Source organism: Cupressus sempervirens, chromosome 3 (assembly GCF_028749045.1).
Source record: "Cupressus sempervirens isolate cs-2001-9-10 chromosome 3, ASM2874904v1, whole genome shotgun sequence".
Lineage (NCBI taxonomy): Eukaryota > Viridiplantae > Streptophyta > Pinopsida > Cupressales > Cupressaceae > Cupressus > Cupressus sempervirens.
This window is the reverse complement of record NC_143120.1, coordinates 972,820,510-972,834,121: the sequence shown is the minus strand read 5'-3', so window position 1 is coordinate 972,834,121 and position 13,612 is coordinate 972,820,510. Positions and strand designations below refer to the sequence as shown.

The following is a 13,612-nucleotide window of genomic DNA, read 5'->3' as shown; positions in this document are numbered from 1 at the left end:
ACGTAAATATTTATGCAAGTCTAATGCTATGTCCTAAGTTTCTACAATGTCTACAATGAATGTTTTATCAATGTTATGATAAGCATATTGGAATTTTTAAGATTTTAGAAAACTTTCTTGGATTTTTGACAACCATCTTCTGCCCTCCCCCCAAAAAGACCAAAAATACCTCGATATTAGAAACACATCTTACCATCCCCTGTGCCGTCCCCATCCCTAAAACTCTGGAACATAGCTATTTTCCTGTTGATTATATTAGGTTAGATTTCAATTTTTCAGATTTATTTAATTTTAATATTCTAAATTTGTTTATAAACTTTCAATATTTATTCTTTTTATTTCATAAAGTTCTTAATATTAAAAAAATAGTAAATTATTCATGATCAAGTTTTCCATTGTGAACTGTGTTATCGTATGGACGGTTCCCGGTTCCCAAATGCTCCCAACCTCAATATTTTTTCTGCCAGTGTACCTGAGTTTCCATGCCCATTCACAAACCCGAACAGGTAACTTATAATCAAACTCAAAAATGTTTTTTGCTGTCTTTTTGAAAATTTGTATTTCTTGGGTTCCAAATATAATCCAGAGAAATTGAAATATCTGTTTCTTTCAGTTTGCGAAGATTTTCCCAAAAAAGATGCTTCAATGGTTAACAACTCTCAGCAGTAAACAGATATCTGTATTTAAAAAAGCTGAGCTAGTAAATGTTGTATGCTGATCTCTCTATAAAGTAGTAACAAATGTTCTTCATGCTGGGCAGGTGATTACTTTAGATATGGGCCTGCTTGTTGCTGGGACCAAGTACCGTGGAGAGTTTGAAGAAAGATTGAAGAAGTTAATGGACGAAATTAAGCGAAGTGATGATATAATCCTCTTTATTGATGAAATACACACTTTAATTGGAGCAGGTGCTGCAGAAGGTGCTATTGATGCTGCTAATCTTTTGAAGCCAGCCCTTGCACGTGGTGAGCTACAGGTAAGTTGATTTGGATTCTATTCTTGAAATTGGTCTTGTTTTTTCTTTCTTTTGATTCATTCTGCAGTTTTTGAAGCACAATCTTGTTCTTTACAAAAATCATGTTATTTTCCTTTTCTTCTTATGTGAGGATTCTTTTTTTATTTGACTAGTGCATTGGAGCCACTACTCTTGATGAATACCGAAAACACATCGAGAAGGATCCAGCTCTTGAGAGGAGATTCCAGCCTGTTCAGGTGCCAGAACCTACTGTTGATGAGGCCATACAGATTTTGGGAGGTTTATGTGAACGCTATGAGATACATCACAAGCTGCATTATACCGATGAGGCTTTGGTTGCTGCTGCTCAATTGTCTAATCAGTATATCAGGTATAATTAATAATTCTGTATTGCTCTTCAAGCTTGCAGGTTGTGAATACAGTTCTGGGGATTTGATTGGAAGGATAAGGAATTTATTATTATACTTGCAGTGATCGATTCCTTCCTGATAAAGCAATTGATCTGATTGATGAGGCTGGTTCTCGAGTGCATTTGAGACACGCACAGGTTGGTCGACAAGTTTTGTTGTATGCTGTTGGAAAGCATTATACATTACAATAATGTGAATATGTTTTGAGAGCAGTTCCTTTATAGTTATACACTTGGAATTATTGATTGTTTGGTTTCTCTTTTAGCTTCCTGAGGAGGCCAAAGAGCTGGAGAAAGAGTTGAGACTGATAACAAAGGAAAAGAATGAAGCTGTTCGAAGTGACGACTTTGAAAAGGTGCGATATTGATTTGGATATCATTTGGTTTTATTTTTGTTCGCATTAATATTTTAATATCTACAATTTGAAAATTCAATTTCATGCTAAAGATTCTCTGTTTTGAAGGCTGCAGAGCTTCGGGACCGGGAGATGGAATTGAAGGCACAAATTGCTACTGTAACAGAGAAAGGGAAAGAGAAATCAAAGGCTGAGACTGAGGTGGGTGATGCCGGTCCAACAGTAACAGAGGCAGATATCCAACAAATTGTGTCTGTATGGACAGGTATTCCTGTTGCAAAGGTCTCATCAGATGAGTCTGTTAGACTTTTAAAGATGGAGGGAACTCTTCACCAACGTGTTATAGGGCAAGATGAGGCTGTAAAAGCAATCAGCAGAGCTATCCGCCGAGCCCGAGTAGGTTTGAAGAATCCTAATAGGCCAATTGCAAGCTTTATATTCTCAGGTCCAACTGGTGTTGGGAAGTCAGAGCTTGCCAAAGCATTAGCATCATACTATTTTGGTTCAGAAGAGGCAATGATCCGGTTAGACATGAGTGAATTCATGGAGAGGCATACTGTATCAAAATTGATTGGTTCACCCCCAGGATATGTTGGTTACACTGAGGGAGGACAACTTACCGAATCAGTTAGAAGACGTCCCTATACAGTGGTCCTGTTTGATGAGATTGAGAAGGCTCATCCTGATGTATTCAATATGATGCTTCAAATTCTGGAAGATGGAAGATTAACAGATAGTAAGGGGAGGACTGTAGACTTCAAGAATACTCTCCTGATAATGACTTCTAATGTGGGAAGTAGTGTGATTGTTAAAGGAGGGCGTCAGCGTCGCAAAGGGTTCCTCTTTGATTTTGAGGAGGAACAGAAGCAGGATGACAGTTACACAAGAATCAAGAGTCTTGTAAATAAAGAATTGAAATCATATTTTCGTCCTGAGTTCTTGAATCGTCTTGATGAAATCATTGTGTTCAGGCAGCTTAACAAGGGTGAGCTGAAAGAGATTTCAGATATCATGCTTAAAGAAGTTATTGAACGTCTTAAAGAGAAGGAAATTCATCTTGAAGTGACAGATGGGTTCAGAGAGAGAATTGTAAAAGAAGGTTATAGCCCTACGTATGGTGCAAGACCTTTACGTAGGGTAATCATGAGATTGTTAGAAGATTGTATGGCTGAGAAAATGCTTACTGGTGAAATCAAGGAGGGTGATTCTGCAATAGTTGACATGGATTCCAATGGCAAAGTGATAGTCTTGAATGGAACTAGGGGCATACAGGAATCACCAAGGGCCATGGTTACCCCTGCTTAGAAAATGATCATCCAATTTTCCCTCTGCCAGAAATCATTCTGGCCGGTAAGGTTTCTAAATATAAACCATATAGTCATTTGACACGTCAGGATCTCTTCTATTCCCAGGAGGATTTGAAATATTGTTGGCTAGAGAAACTGTAGAATGATCTAACTTTTCAAAGAAATAGTTCAGCTGCTTCTGGTTTTGGCTTTAGTAGACTCCATTTCTCAAGTTCATCTGTTGTGTAATGCTGTCGCTGACAAACAGGATTTGTTGTTTTCCATTTATGCACTTCTGCCACCAGAAGTAATAATATTTGCTGTCACACTTCATCCTTTTGGTTCAATTGTAGTACTGTGAATTGTCAAACTGAGTTGCCCACTTAAAATTTGGCCTTTAATAAGTTTATTATGCCACATGCAAATTCTATGTCCAATAGCTAATACATGTACCATATTAGAGATTCTTGATGCACACCATGTGTGTGCTAAAATACACCTTTGCAGGTACTGGCTTCCTGTGATGCCCATCTTGCTCAAGTTCTAACACCAGGGCATTTTTTTTTGCAAGCAAATGTATACTAGCGTAATTCACCTAGAAAGATCTCAAATATCTTGCAGCAATTCACGTCATCCTTGTGTGCTACAAAATTCAAAGGTTACTTTCTCTGATCTGGTAAGGTCAACTCTTGCTTCTAGATGCAGCAGAACTAAGGAAATTAGTGTTCATATCTAATCACAGAACAGTAATGGCAATAAAAGTAAGCACTATTGCTTTGATATTTGGCCATGCTCTATATTTGGTCTGTAAACTGGTTATAGTGATTTCTAGGCTTTTGGAAGGTTCTTATTTACCTAAATTGGCTTTCGAGATGGCAGCATCCAGAATCAGCAGCAGTTTTTCAATTTCTCAAGAGGTTCAATATTTGAGTGTACTGACAGTTTGGAAGTAATTTCGGTGAACTTTTCAGAGAAAATTTCTGGCGAAGAGCTGCTTTGCCTATAAATGGATTAGTTGTAAATAGAAGAATTATGATGGCATCCCATTTGGATATCTGCATTGAATATCTTTCTCTCATAATATTCATATTTTAAACTTTCTCTATCTGTCTAGGTTGCATGTTTTCTGTATACTTTTCCCCTCCCTTTCTGTGCACACACCTGTGTCTTATAAGGTTTGTGTTGTTTCATTTTATTATAATAATTATATACTTTTTCTGTTTTCATTTTTCTTCCCTAGTTAGCTTAGTTTTTCTGAGTTGAATGGAGAATGTTTCCTTAAAAGAAGATTTATAAGAAATGACCTTTATTCGGAGGTTGGATATGAATTACAGGCAACATGTTCATACAACTGTGCCCAGGGGGCAGAGATTTAACCTTATTTTTCATCAGAGATTGTGTAGATATGTTTTGGTTGAGGCAATTACAGGTTCTGTTCTAGTTAACCTGGAAATCTGCATGTACTGCTTCCAAATTTCCACTAGATGCTTCATTGGTATCCAATTCTTTGGATTTGGGCACTGCTTGTTTCTCATACGACCTGGCAATTGTGGGTAAAGATTTGTTAACAATATCCATCATAATGCAAGTGCAATAATTACCTATATACTAGATAGGTTCCTATTTGACAATTTAATGGGTAGGGCCTAGGTGGATGTATATTTAAGACCGATTCACAATGTTCACGATGTCTGACAAAGTTTAGTAATCACTTGATGTCCCGATTTAATTTTGACTAGGGCAGGAACTTTGACATTGGAATTATAATTGTACTAGGTATCTTTAAAAGTTTATATGGACTTGATTAATGCTACAGACTCAGTACTGAATTGTTAATTGTTACAATTGTTGAGTAATTGAAAATTATAGATTAGTTGGTTTCAACTTAGTGTATGACATGGTTATATTTGCAAGTTTGTGGAGACGTGTGTGCATGAGAATTGAAATGGTGCTGTAGGTGCTAGGTGTGCAGTAAAGTGGACCTTGCAACTTATATGGAGAATAGCCTCAAATTTTGATGCCTGCTTATATGATTTATTAGGGTCTGCCTAATTTCTTAAATTGCAAGAGACTTATCTCTATCTACAGCTTGTGCACAATTCTTTCATTTGCTTCAATTATATGTATTGATTATGTATTTGCAAATGTGTAAGTATCAATATCCTTATTTTTTAAGAACCAGACAAAGGAGAGATTGATCAATGCAAATGGCTACTATCTTGATTTTAACGAAGACTAATATGCAAGAGATATATTGCCAAACAATAATTCTGATATGATTCTTAATTTAATGATGGTATAATTGTAACATGATGGAGATTGACTTTAATCAACCAAATTCTTATGCAAGATACAAGCTAGTGGAATGAAGATCGGTTTGAATATATATGAGATCGTATGTCTTATACCCATCTTAATATGATAAGAGATTTATTCAAAAATTGCTGACACAAACAAGTCTCACGCTGATATTATGAATACTGAACTGATCTAAATATCGATTAGTATGTGTAAGAAACAAATGAATATTATTGTTGCATTATATTAATACAAAGCAGAAGTGTATATTGATTTGGAAGTAATACGCTGATCACTGTTTCTGATCGCTTATCTTTGTTAGCATGTGATTAGTCTGCTGCTGAATGGTTTGAAAGACCTTGAATTATTATCTTGATCACTTGTCTGGTAAAGTATCTTGTGAAGTTGCAATGATTTAGTTCGGTTTCAAATGATAGTTTTTGGTTAAGGAAAACATGTTTTGAAGGGAGCCTGAAACCTTTTATAAATCATAGATTTTTTAATGAGGCCCAAACCAAACAAAACTACCACCCATAGGTGAAACATGTCACCCAACAAGACACAGTCACTAGAGTGGCATTGTAGATAACACAGTACTCATCAGCCACACAAACAGTTTTTGAATGGGCACTTGAAACCCTATGGTAAAAAAGAGGAATAGACTAAGTCCCTTACCATGTCAGACAACGAAGAACAATAGGCCAAAAGCGCTAGGAAAACCAAAGAAAGGGGCAACCGCAACTAAAGCTTTCCCTTTCGATCCCAACTTTTGAAAATGTAATGCCATATCAAAAGAAGTGGAGGGTTTGGCCTTTTTTCCTTTTACTGTGGTCCATCCATCCTCCACCAAACTAGTTGCCTTCTGCCATGCATAGTTAGCAACACCACAACCATCCCCCTAAAACTTGCATTGCCGGGGAACGAACCGCAGCGGAAGAAGGATCAACAACATTAAGAGATGGGGCAACAATATCCAGAGACAAAGCCGTAGGAGGGGCAACAATTGAATCGCTAGAGATAGAATTCGGAAGAGGGTGATTAGAAGAGGTCACCACCGTATGGATAGTCATACCATCAGAAATAGTAGTCGAGTCCACCACCAAAGTGCCCTGAGAAGAGTCACCATTCCCAACAGAGGAAGTTTTTTGAACCGTGTAGTGATCATACGAAACCCCCTTCCACCAAGAAAGAGACTTCTTTACTCTAGATTTTTCAGAGGAGTAATAGGCAGCAAGGTGGCTGGTCTTGTGGCATATCCTGCATCGGAAGAGGATGCCCTCATAATCAAGAGGCTGGATCCACGAGCCATGTAGAGAATTCAACTTAATCATTTTAGGGAGTCCCTTGGAGATGTCAATCTCAACCAAGATATGGGGATACGTTGTCCTAAACACACTAGAAGATGCAGTATCTACCATCAAGAAGTCCTTGAGGGCATCCCCCACTGCCTCCAAGATAGAATCCACCCAAAGGTGAAGGGGCAGATTCGACAACGTGACCCACAGAGAAATCTTATTAAAAGGTTCTGTCGATGGGTCAAACTCCTTGTACCAAGGTTTAGCCATCAAGGGAAACTTCTCCCCCCATGAGAAACTACGACGCAGGATGGCATTTCTGTCTTCAATAGTTTCAAATTTCACAATGAAAAAAGCCCTTGTCACAGGGTATCTTTGCGTTGTACTTGAAATGAAGGGCTTTCAAACATGGGTCATTCAGGTGTGTAGATCTGGCAAAGAGGGCCAGAAACCCTTAAAACAAAAGATAACGGCATTGGAGGAGAAATCATCCACATAAACAGAGACCTCATTAACAATATCGGGCTCTAAATCAATCATTATCGAGTTACTAACTACAATTGACATAGCATCTCGGAGCCTCGAATGCATAGGCTGCCCTCCAATGTCGGTCTCATAAGTAGCTACATCAACATAAGATATGATGGCTGATCTGAAATTGTTTTTCGTTGTACCTAATATGTGTTTCGATTGCTTATTTGGTGCTCTTGTTAAATCATTGTCTTTGATTAAGGCTATTTGTACATGCAATTATTGTTTCTTGTCAATGGTGGATTAACCCCACTTGAGACCAAATATATATAGAATGATCTGACTCATTGATTGATGTCTTTGGAATGATGTTATATATCTATTTTATAGGCCATAGGAGAGATGAATATTAAAGGTTTCAACCCAATATTAAATGCATCTCATGTCAAGTAATTAATCTATACTAATGATTAGTTAATTAACTTCAACATCTAATATAATTCCTTTTTGGGGCTGCATTTATGGTAATGCTGTTTGTTAATTTTAGTTTGACAGATCTAAACAGATTCTAGTTATCAAACAATCTGTCTTTAGCATATTTTATCCTTTAAGTTGATGCCTCGTGAAGATGCTTGCTAAAAAATTGCGGTCTTATAGATAAGACGATTTTCCTAGATGTGATATCACTAAAGCTTTCGTCTTGACTTCTTTTTATTCGTTTTCATTGCTGGTCACTTGTATGATCCATAATATAAACAATCTTTGTCTACTGTGAGCTATTAGTCTCCATCAAGAGAAGACAAGGGCAAACTGTTTGCAACTACTTAATGCTTTGTGCTACTATTGCTTCTACTTGCTAACTAAGGGTGTCCTAGGTTTGTTGCACCTGGACCAAAACATGAGTCTTATGCTTGATTGGTTTCATGGATAGGATGGGGACATCATACAGATATGTAACCCTGCCTTCACAACTATGAGATTGGGTCACGTGTGAATTCCTTGCTAGGTGTAACCTATGCCCTTGATCTTTAGCTTATCAATGCACTTTGGAACGAGAGCCGAGTGAACCTCTATTCGGAAATGATTTATGAGAATTATTTATAGTGGGTTGGTGGATTCCTCAAAAATGTTGATTGACACAAAATAAACTAGGGAACATATAAAGTGAAGATGCCTAAGATCAAGGGCTTTCTTCCTTCCACTTTTCTTTTGCTTGACCCACTATGTTCTTGTTAGAATTGGGGCCATCCTAAGATCAATGTCGTCTATCTCCAGGATGTCCTAGTTAATAGGTTTTAATGGAGTTACCTTGATTTTTTTTAGATAATGAGGATCTATTATATTAGATATATCCTCATCAATTCCTTCAATATTAAATCAAAGCCTATACTCTCAAATTCGTTCAAATGATCAATCTTGACCATGATTGGCTCAAAATCATGTATACAATTAGCCCAATAATCTTCTAATGAAGGAGCATGGTGGTCTACTAAATTGAGTTAGAGATCATCTTTTACAAAACCATGTAATGAAAATTAACTAATGTAGAATTTTTGAGAGGAGAGCAAATGATCTATTATATTAGATATATCCCCATCAATTCCTTCAATATTAAATCAAAACCTATACTCTCAAATTCGTTCAAATGATCAATCTTCACCATGATTGAAAGCTGAAAATCATGTATACAATTAGCCCAATAATCTTCTAATGAAGGAGCATGGTGGTATACTAAATTGAGTTAGAGATTATCTTTTATAAAACCATGTAATGAAAATTAACTAGTGCAGAATTTTTTAGAGAAGAGCAAATGCACAACACATAAGTTACGAGGAAAAACCTAGTAAAAAATAATGGGTAAATATCTCAAATTTATTTCTCAAGAATTGTCACAGTTACAACAATGTTAAAAAAAAAGTATGAACAATGATGACTTTGAGTTGCATATAATAACCAAGTTGCAGAGTCCAAATTACATGCCACTTACTAAATTTAGTGTGACTAGTACACCTACATGTATAATACTTGTCGAAATCACTATTTTTGATTAGTCACCAAAACAATTTACTATTTATTTTGACTTGTACAAGCTTTCTAATTATAGTAATGAGCATCCATAATGACTCAACCCCACTCAATTGTGCACTACATGGGCACCTATGATGACTCAATTCCATTTGATGACTTGACTGCAACTAGTGGTTATTTATCATGATTTCACGTTCCAACATTCTCCCACTTGAATTCAAATTTTGAACTAGTGAAATTCCTCTACCAAGACAGTATTGCCTTTGCTACATGTTATCAGGTGATTTGCAAACCAAGGGACGTTTTGCACCAAATGAACTTCTTTCAACTTAAAGTCTTCATCATAAAATTTGCAGGATTAACATCAATGTGAATTTTGGCCAAAGAGATCTATTCTCTTTCTACCACGTCACCAACAAAATCATGTTGAATATCAATATGCTTTGTTTTAGAATGATGGGATGAATTACGTGCAAAGTAAATATTACTAACTTGCCCTGTATAAAATCATTTTGTCTTGTTTTACTTGTAACACTCCCAAAAGCCTATGAAGCCATATTGCCTCCTTGCTATTCTATGTTACTGCCATATATTTAGTGTCAAATGTTGACAATGCCACTACTACTTGTAACTTAGAAACCTAACAACACCTCCGACTAAAGAGAAAATATAACTTGTAGCAGACTTACTCCTATTTCTGTCTGCACCAAAATCTTAATCTACAAACTCATCTATTTGAAGACTACTCCCACTATAATAGATAGCATCATTTAAAGTAACTTTTAGATATCTAAGAATCCACTTTAGAGTTGCCCAATGATCAATACAAGGATTCACCATGTACTAATTGACAACTCCGAATGCTTGCGCTATGTCTAGTTTGGTGCATACCATGGCGAACATAAGACTTCCAACTACTAATGAGTATGGTATACGAGACATCTCTATCTTATCTACTTCTGTACTAGGGTACGATTATGAAAAAAATTAACGCAAATAAGATAATATTAATGTCCAACAAGAGACCACAACACGGGTCTATGGGATTGAGAGCTTACAACCAAGAAGATAGCACCAAACGGAACACTAAACAATGCCGACAAAAGAAAATGAAGTGCTAACTGGTTATCATTTTGCATATTGAGGCACTGCAAAACCTTCTCCACATAAGTCTTTTGTAATGACTAGTGTTTTGTTATTTCTATCTTTATATATCCTCATTCCAAGAATATGTTTTGCACTTTCTAAGTCCTTATGTTCAACTCCCTAGCAAATTGAATTTTCAAATGGGTGATACTACCCATGATGGGACCTCCAACCAACATATCATCTACATAAAAAAGTAGAATGATAAAATTGCTATCATCATACCTTGAAAATAGACACAATGATTGGCCTCACATCTACTAAACCCTATAATCGTAAAGGAATCAAACCGCTAGTACAACATTTTGGAGCTTGTTTTAAACCATATGACGATTTTTTCAATCTGCAAATAAGACTCTCTTTTCTTTTTTCCTTAAAACCTTTTGGTTACTGCATATAAATCTCCTCAGAGAGATCACCATGCAAAAACACTATTTAACATCTATTTTTTCTAATTACAAATCAAGACCACCACAAGACCTAAACAACTTTGAAAATACATTAGAATTTTTTTGGAATTTGATTATGTCTGAATTTTTTAGCATCAATGTTTCAGATCACACACTAATTCATCATTAGGATGAAAAGTGCAAGAGATCACTGTGTGTGATTCGAAACATTGATTGTAAAAAATTCAGACACAATCAAATTCTAGAAAAATTCTGATGTATTGCTAATGGATTGTGGAAATCAAATGACATTAAGGATCACACATAGTGATCTATCATCAGGATGAAGAGTGCAAGAGATCACTACATGTGATCTGAAACATTAATGCTAAAAACTTCAAACACAATCAAATTCCAAAAAAATTCTAATGTATTGCTAATGGATTGTGGAAATCAAATGAAATTAACTTTGAAAATACTCAAATGTGCAACATGTGAAAATGTTTCATCAAAATCTAGATCATATTTTTTAGCAAAGACATTGTCCACCAAATGAGCTTTATATCTCCTATTTATCATTTAAATTCCTTTTCAATTTGAAGACCCACTTGTTCCCAATAACTTTTGTAATGGGACAAGCTCACACGTCCCATTTTTATGAAGAGATCCTATCTCCTCTTGCATAACAACTCTATTCATTTGTACATTCTACTTCACAAACCTCATGAAATGAATTAGGCTCATCAACATCAGTTAGTAATGCATAAGCACAATTACAGGTAGTAGAGTACCTTTCAGGTACTTCCGATCTCTATAGGATCTTCTTACAAGGGGTGATATTTCATCTTGTGGCTCATCTAGTGGTGTACGATCTTCTTCTAATTGTTCTTCATCTATAATATTTGTATCAACAATATATTTTTCCACCTCTACTAAAATAACTTCGGCACCTTATTGTTCTTCACCTCCTTTTGGTGCTTTTTCATTAAAGAGCACATATCGGCTAACAATAACCTTGTGGGCAACAATATCTCACAACTTGTACCCCTTTGTACCTTATACATAGCAAAAAAAAAAAAAACATTTTGTGGACTTCTTGTCCAACTTATTTCTAATCTCTTTAGGAATATGTGCATAAGCATCATAATAAAAATATGAAGAAATGAATAATCAAGTGGCTTACCTTTCCATATTTCTTCAAGAATTTTATTATCAATAGTATGGTGGGAGATCTATTCATCAAGAAACAAGGTGTGTTAACAACATCATTCCAAAATTTCCGCTCCAAACAAGCAATGCTTAATATACATCTAGCGTGCTCCATAATTGTACGGTTCATGCATTCAATAACACCATTTTGTTATGGTATCCTCGAAACCATTAATTGTCTCACAATTCCATGTTCACTACAAAACTAGTTAAATTGTATTGAATGAAACCCACCTCCATTATTTGTTCTTAAAAATTGAATTGTCTTGCCTTTTTATTCTTTGCTAGAGCCCTAAACCTTTTGAAACAAGATACTACTTTAGAGTTCTTCATGAGTAGATATTTCCACACCTTACAGGAATAGTCATTTATAAATGAAACAAAATATGACGAATCTTCAATATATGTTATAAGAGCTTCCCAAGTATCTGAATGAATTAAAACTAAAATATCTTCGCTTCTGGTAGTACATCTACAAAGACTTAGTTTATTATGCTTCCCAAAAAGCAATATTCATAAAAATTCAAATATTTGAATATAGCACATGAGAATATTTCTATCTAATAATACCTTGAGACCTCGTTCATTCATATGACCCAACCTTTGATGTCAAGTTGTCAATGAGCCTATCTTCACATTAGTCACCACAACAACAACCTCTCCATTGTAATTTTTACTAAGCAACCTATAAAAATTGCTAACTTTTTCTCTCTTGAGTACAACCAAGACTCCCTTTGTTACCTTAAGACAACTATTTCCAGCACTAAAACAAAAGCCTTGTTCATCAAACACTCCAAATGAAAAAAGATTTTTCTTTAAACTAGGCACATGCCTAACATGTTGAATAGTTTTAACTACTCCATCAAACATCTTAATTCTTATCTCTTTGTCACCAATAGCTTCACACGGGTTGTCATTTCCCATATAAGCCATATACCCATAACAAGCTCAGTAAGAAGAAAACCAATCTTTGTTAGGAGTCATATGAAAAGAAGCACTAGAGTCAAGAATCCAAACATGAAGTAACTTCAATCTTCTAATGGTGTCTAAACTTCTACACATTTTTCTTTAGATGCAGTTGTAGCAAGATTCTCCTTGGTTGCTTTTGACAACTGCAGTCCTTTTTGACATGTCCATTTTTGCCATAGTTCCAACACTTCACCTTTTTTTGCCCCTTGGATTTGGGCTTAGTTTGTCCATGATCGGTATTCGTTCTCTCCTTACTTCTGCATCTAGTAACTAAGACATCATAGAAGAGGATCTTTGAGATGTCATGATTTGCCTTGAATCCTCAAAGATTAAAATAGATACCTCATCTTCAAAGACAAGCTTCCTACTTGGTGCTGAATTATTGGGAGCAATAATAAACTGATCCCAACTATCAAAAAATTAACAAATTAAAATTGTTTCCTTATCTTCTTCATCAATCTTGACTCCAATTGAACCCCACTTTCTTGTTAGTGCTAAAATCATTCAAGCGATCTATGAAAGATGTACTGTCATGCACACTCAAATTATACAATTGTCTTTGTAATAGAATTTTATTGACCAAAGACTTCATTTCACACAACGGTGAAAGCTTACTCTATAGACTATAAACATATTTCTTCTCATTGAACAAAACTCGATCTGCTGGAGATAACTGGATTGTAGCTCCGCCTCCAACAATATTTTCCATTATATTCTAATCTGATGTGCTCATATTCACAGGTTTTGATAAAACTCCCTTAAGAACTAAATCACAGCCAT

The 13,612-nt window shown here is 35.7% G+C and overlaps 1 protein-coding gene across 2 annotated transcripts in view; it reads left to right on the top strand.

Moving 5' to 3' along the window:
• The window catches only part of LOC149569994 (ATP-dependent Clp protease ATP-binding subunit ClpA homolog, chloroplastic-like), a 45,535-nt gene extending 42,138 nt beyond the window's left edge, over positions 1–3,397 (top strand). For both annotated transcript variants that reach the window (XM_089822652.1, XM_089822653.1), the window contains exons 6-10: positions 761–976; positions 1,129–1,346; positions 1,448–1,523; positions 1,652–1,741; positions 1,850–3,397. In XM_089822652.1, the coding sequence (XP_089678778.1) occupies positions 761–976; positions 1,129–1,346; positions 1,448–1,523; positions 1,652–1,741; positions 1,850–3,046 (1,797 nt within the window). In that variant the 3' untranslated portion in view covers positions 3,047–3,397. The remainder of the gene's footprint in view (positions 1–760; positions 977–1,128; positions 1,347–1,447; positions 1,524–1,651; positions 1,742–1,849) is intronic.
• The last annotated feature ends 10,215 nt before the right edge of the window (positions 3,398–13,612 follow it).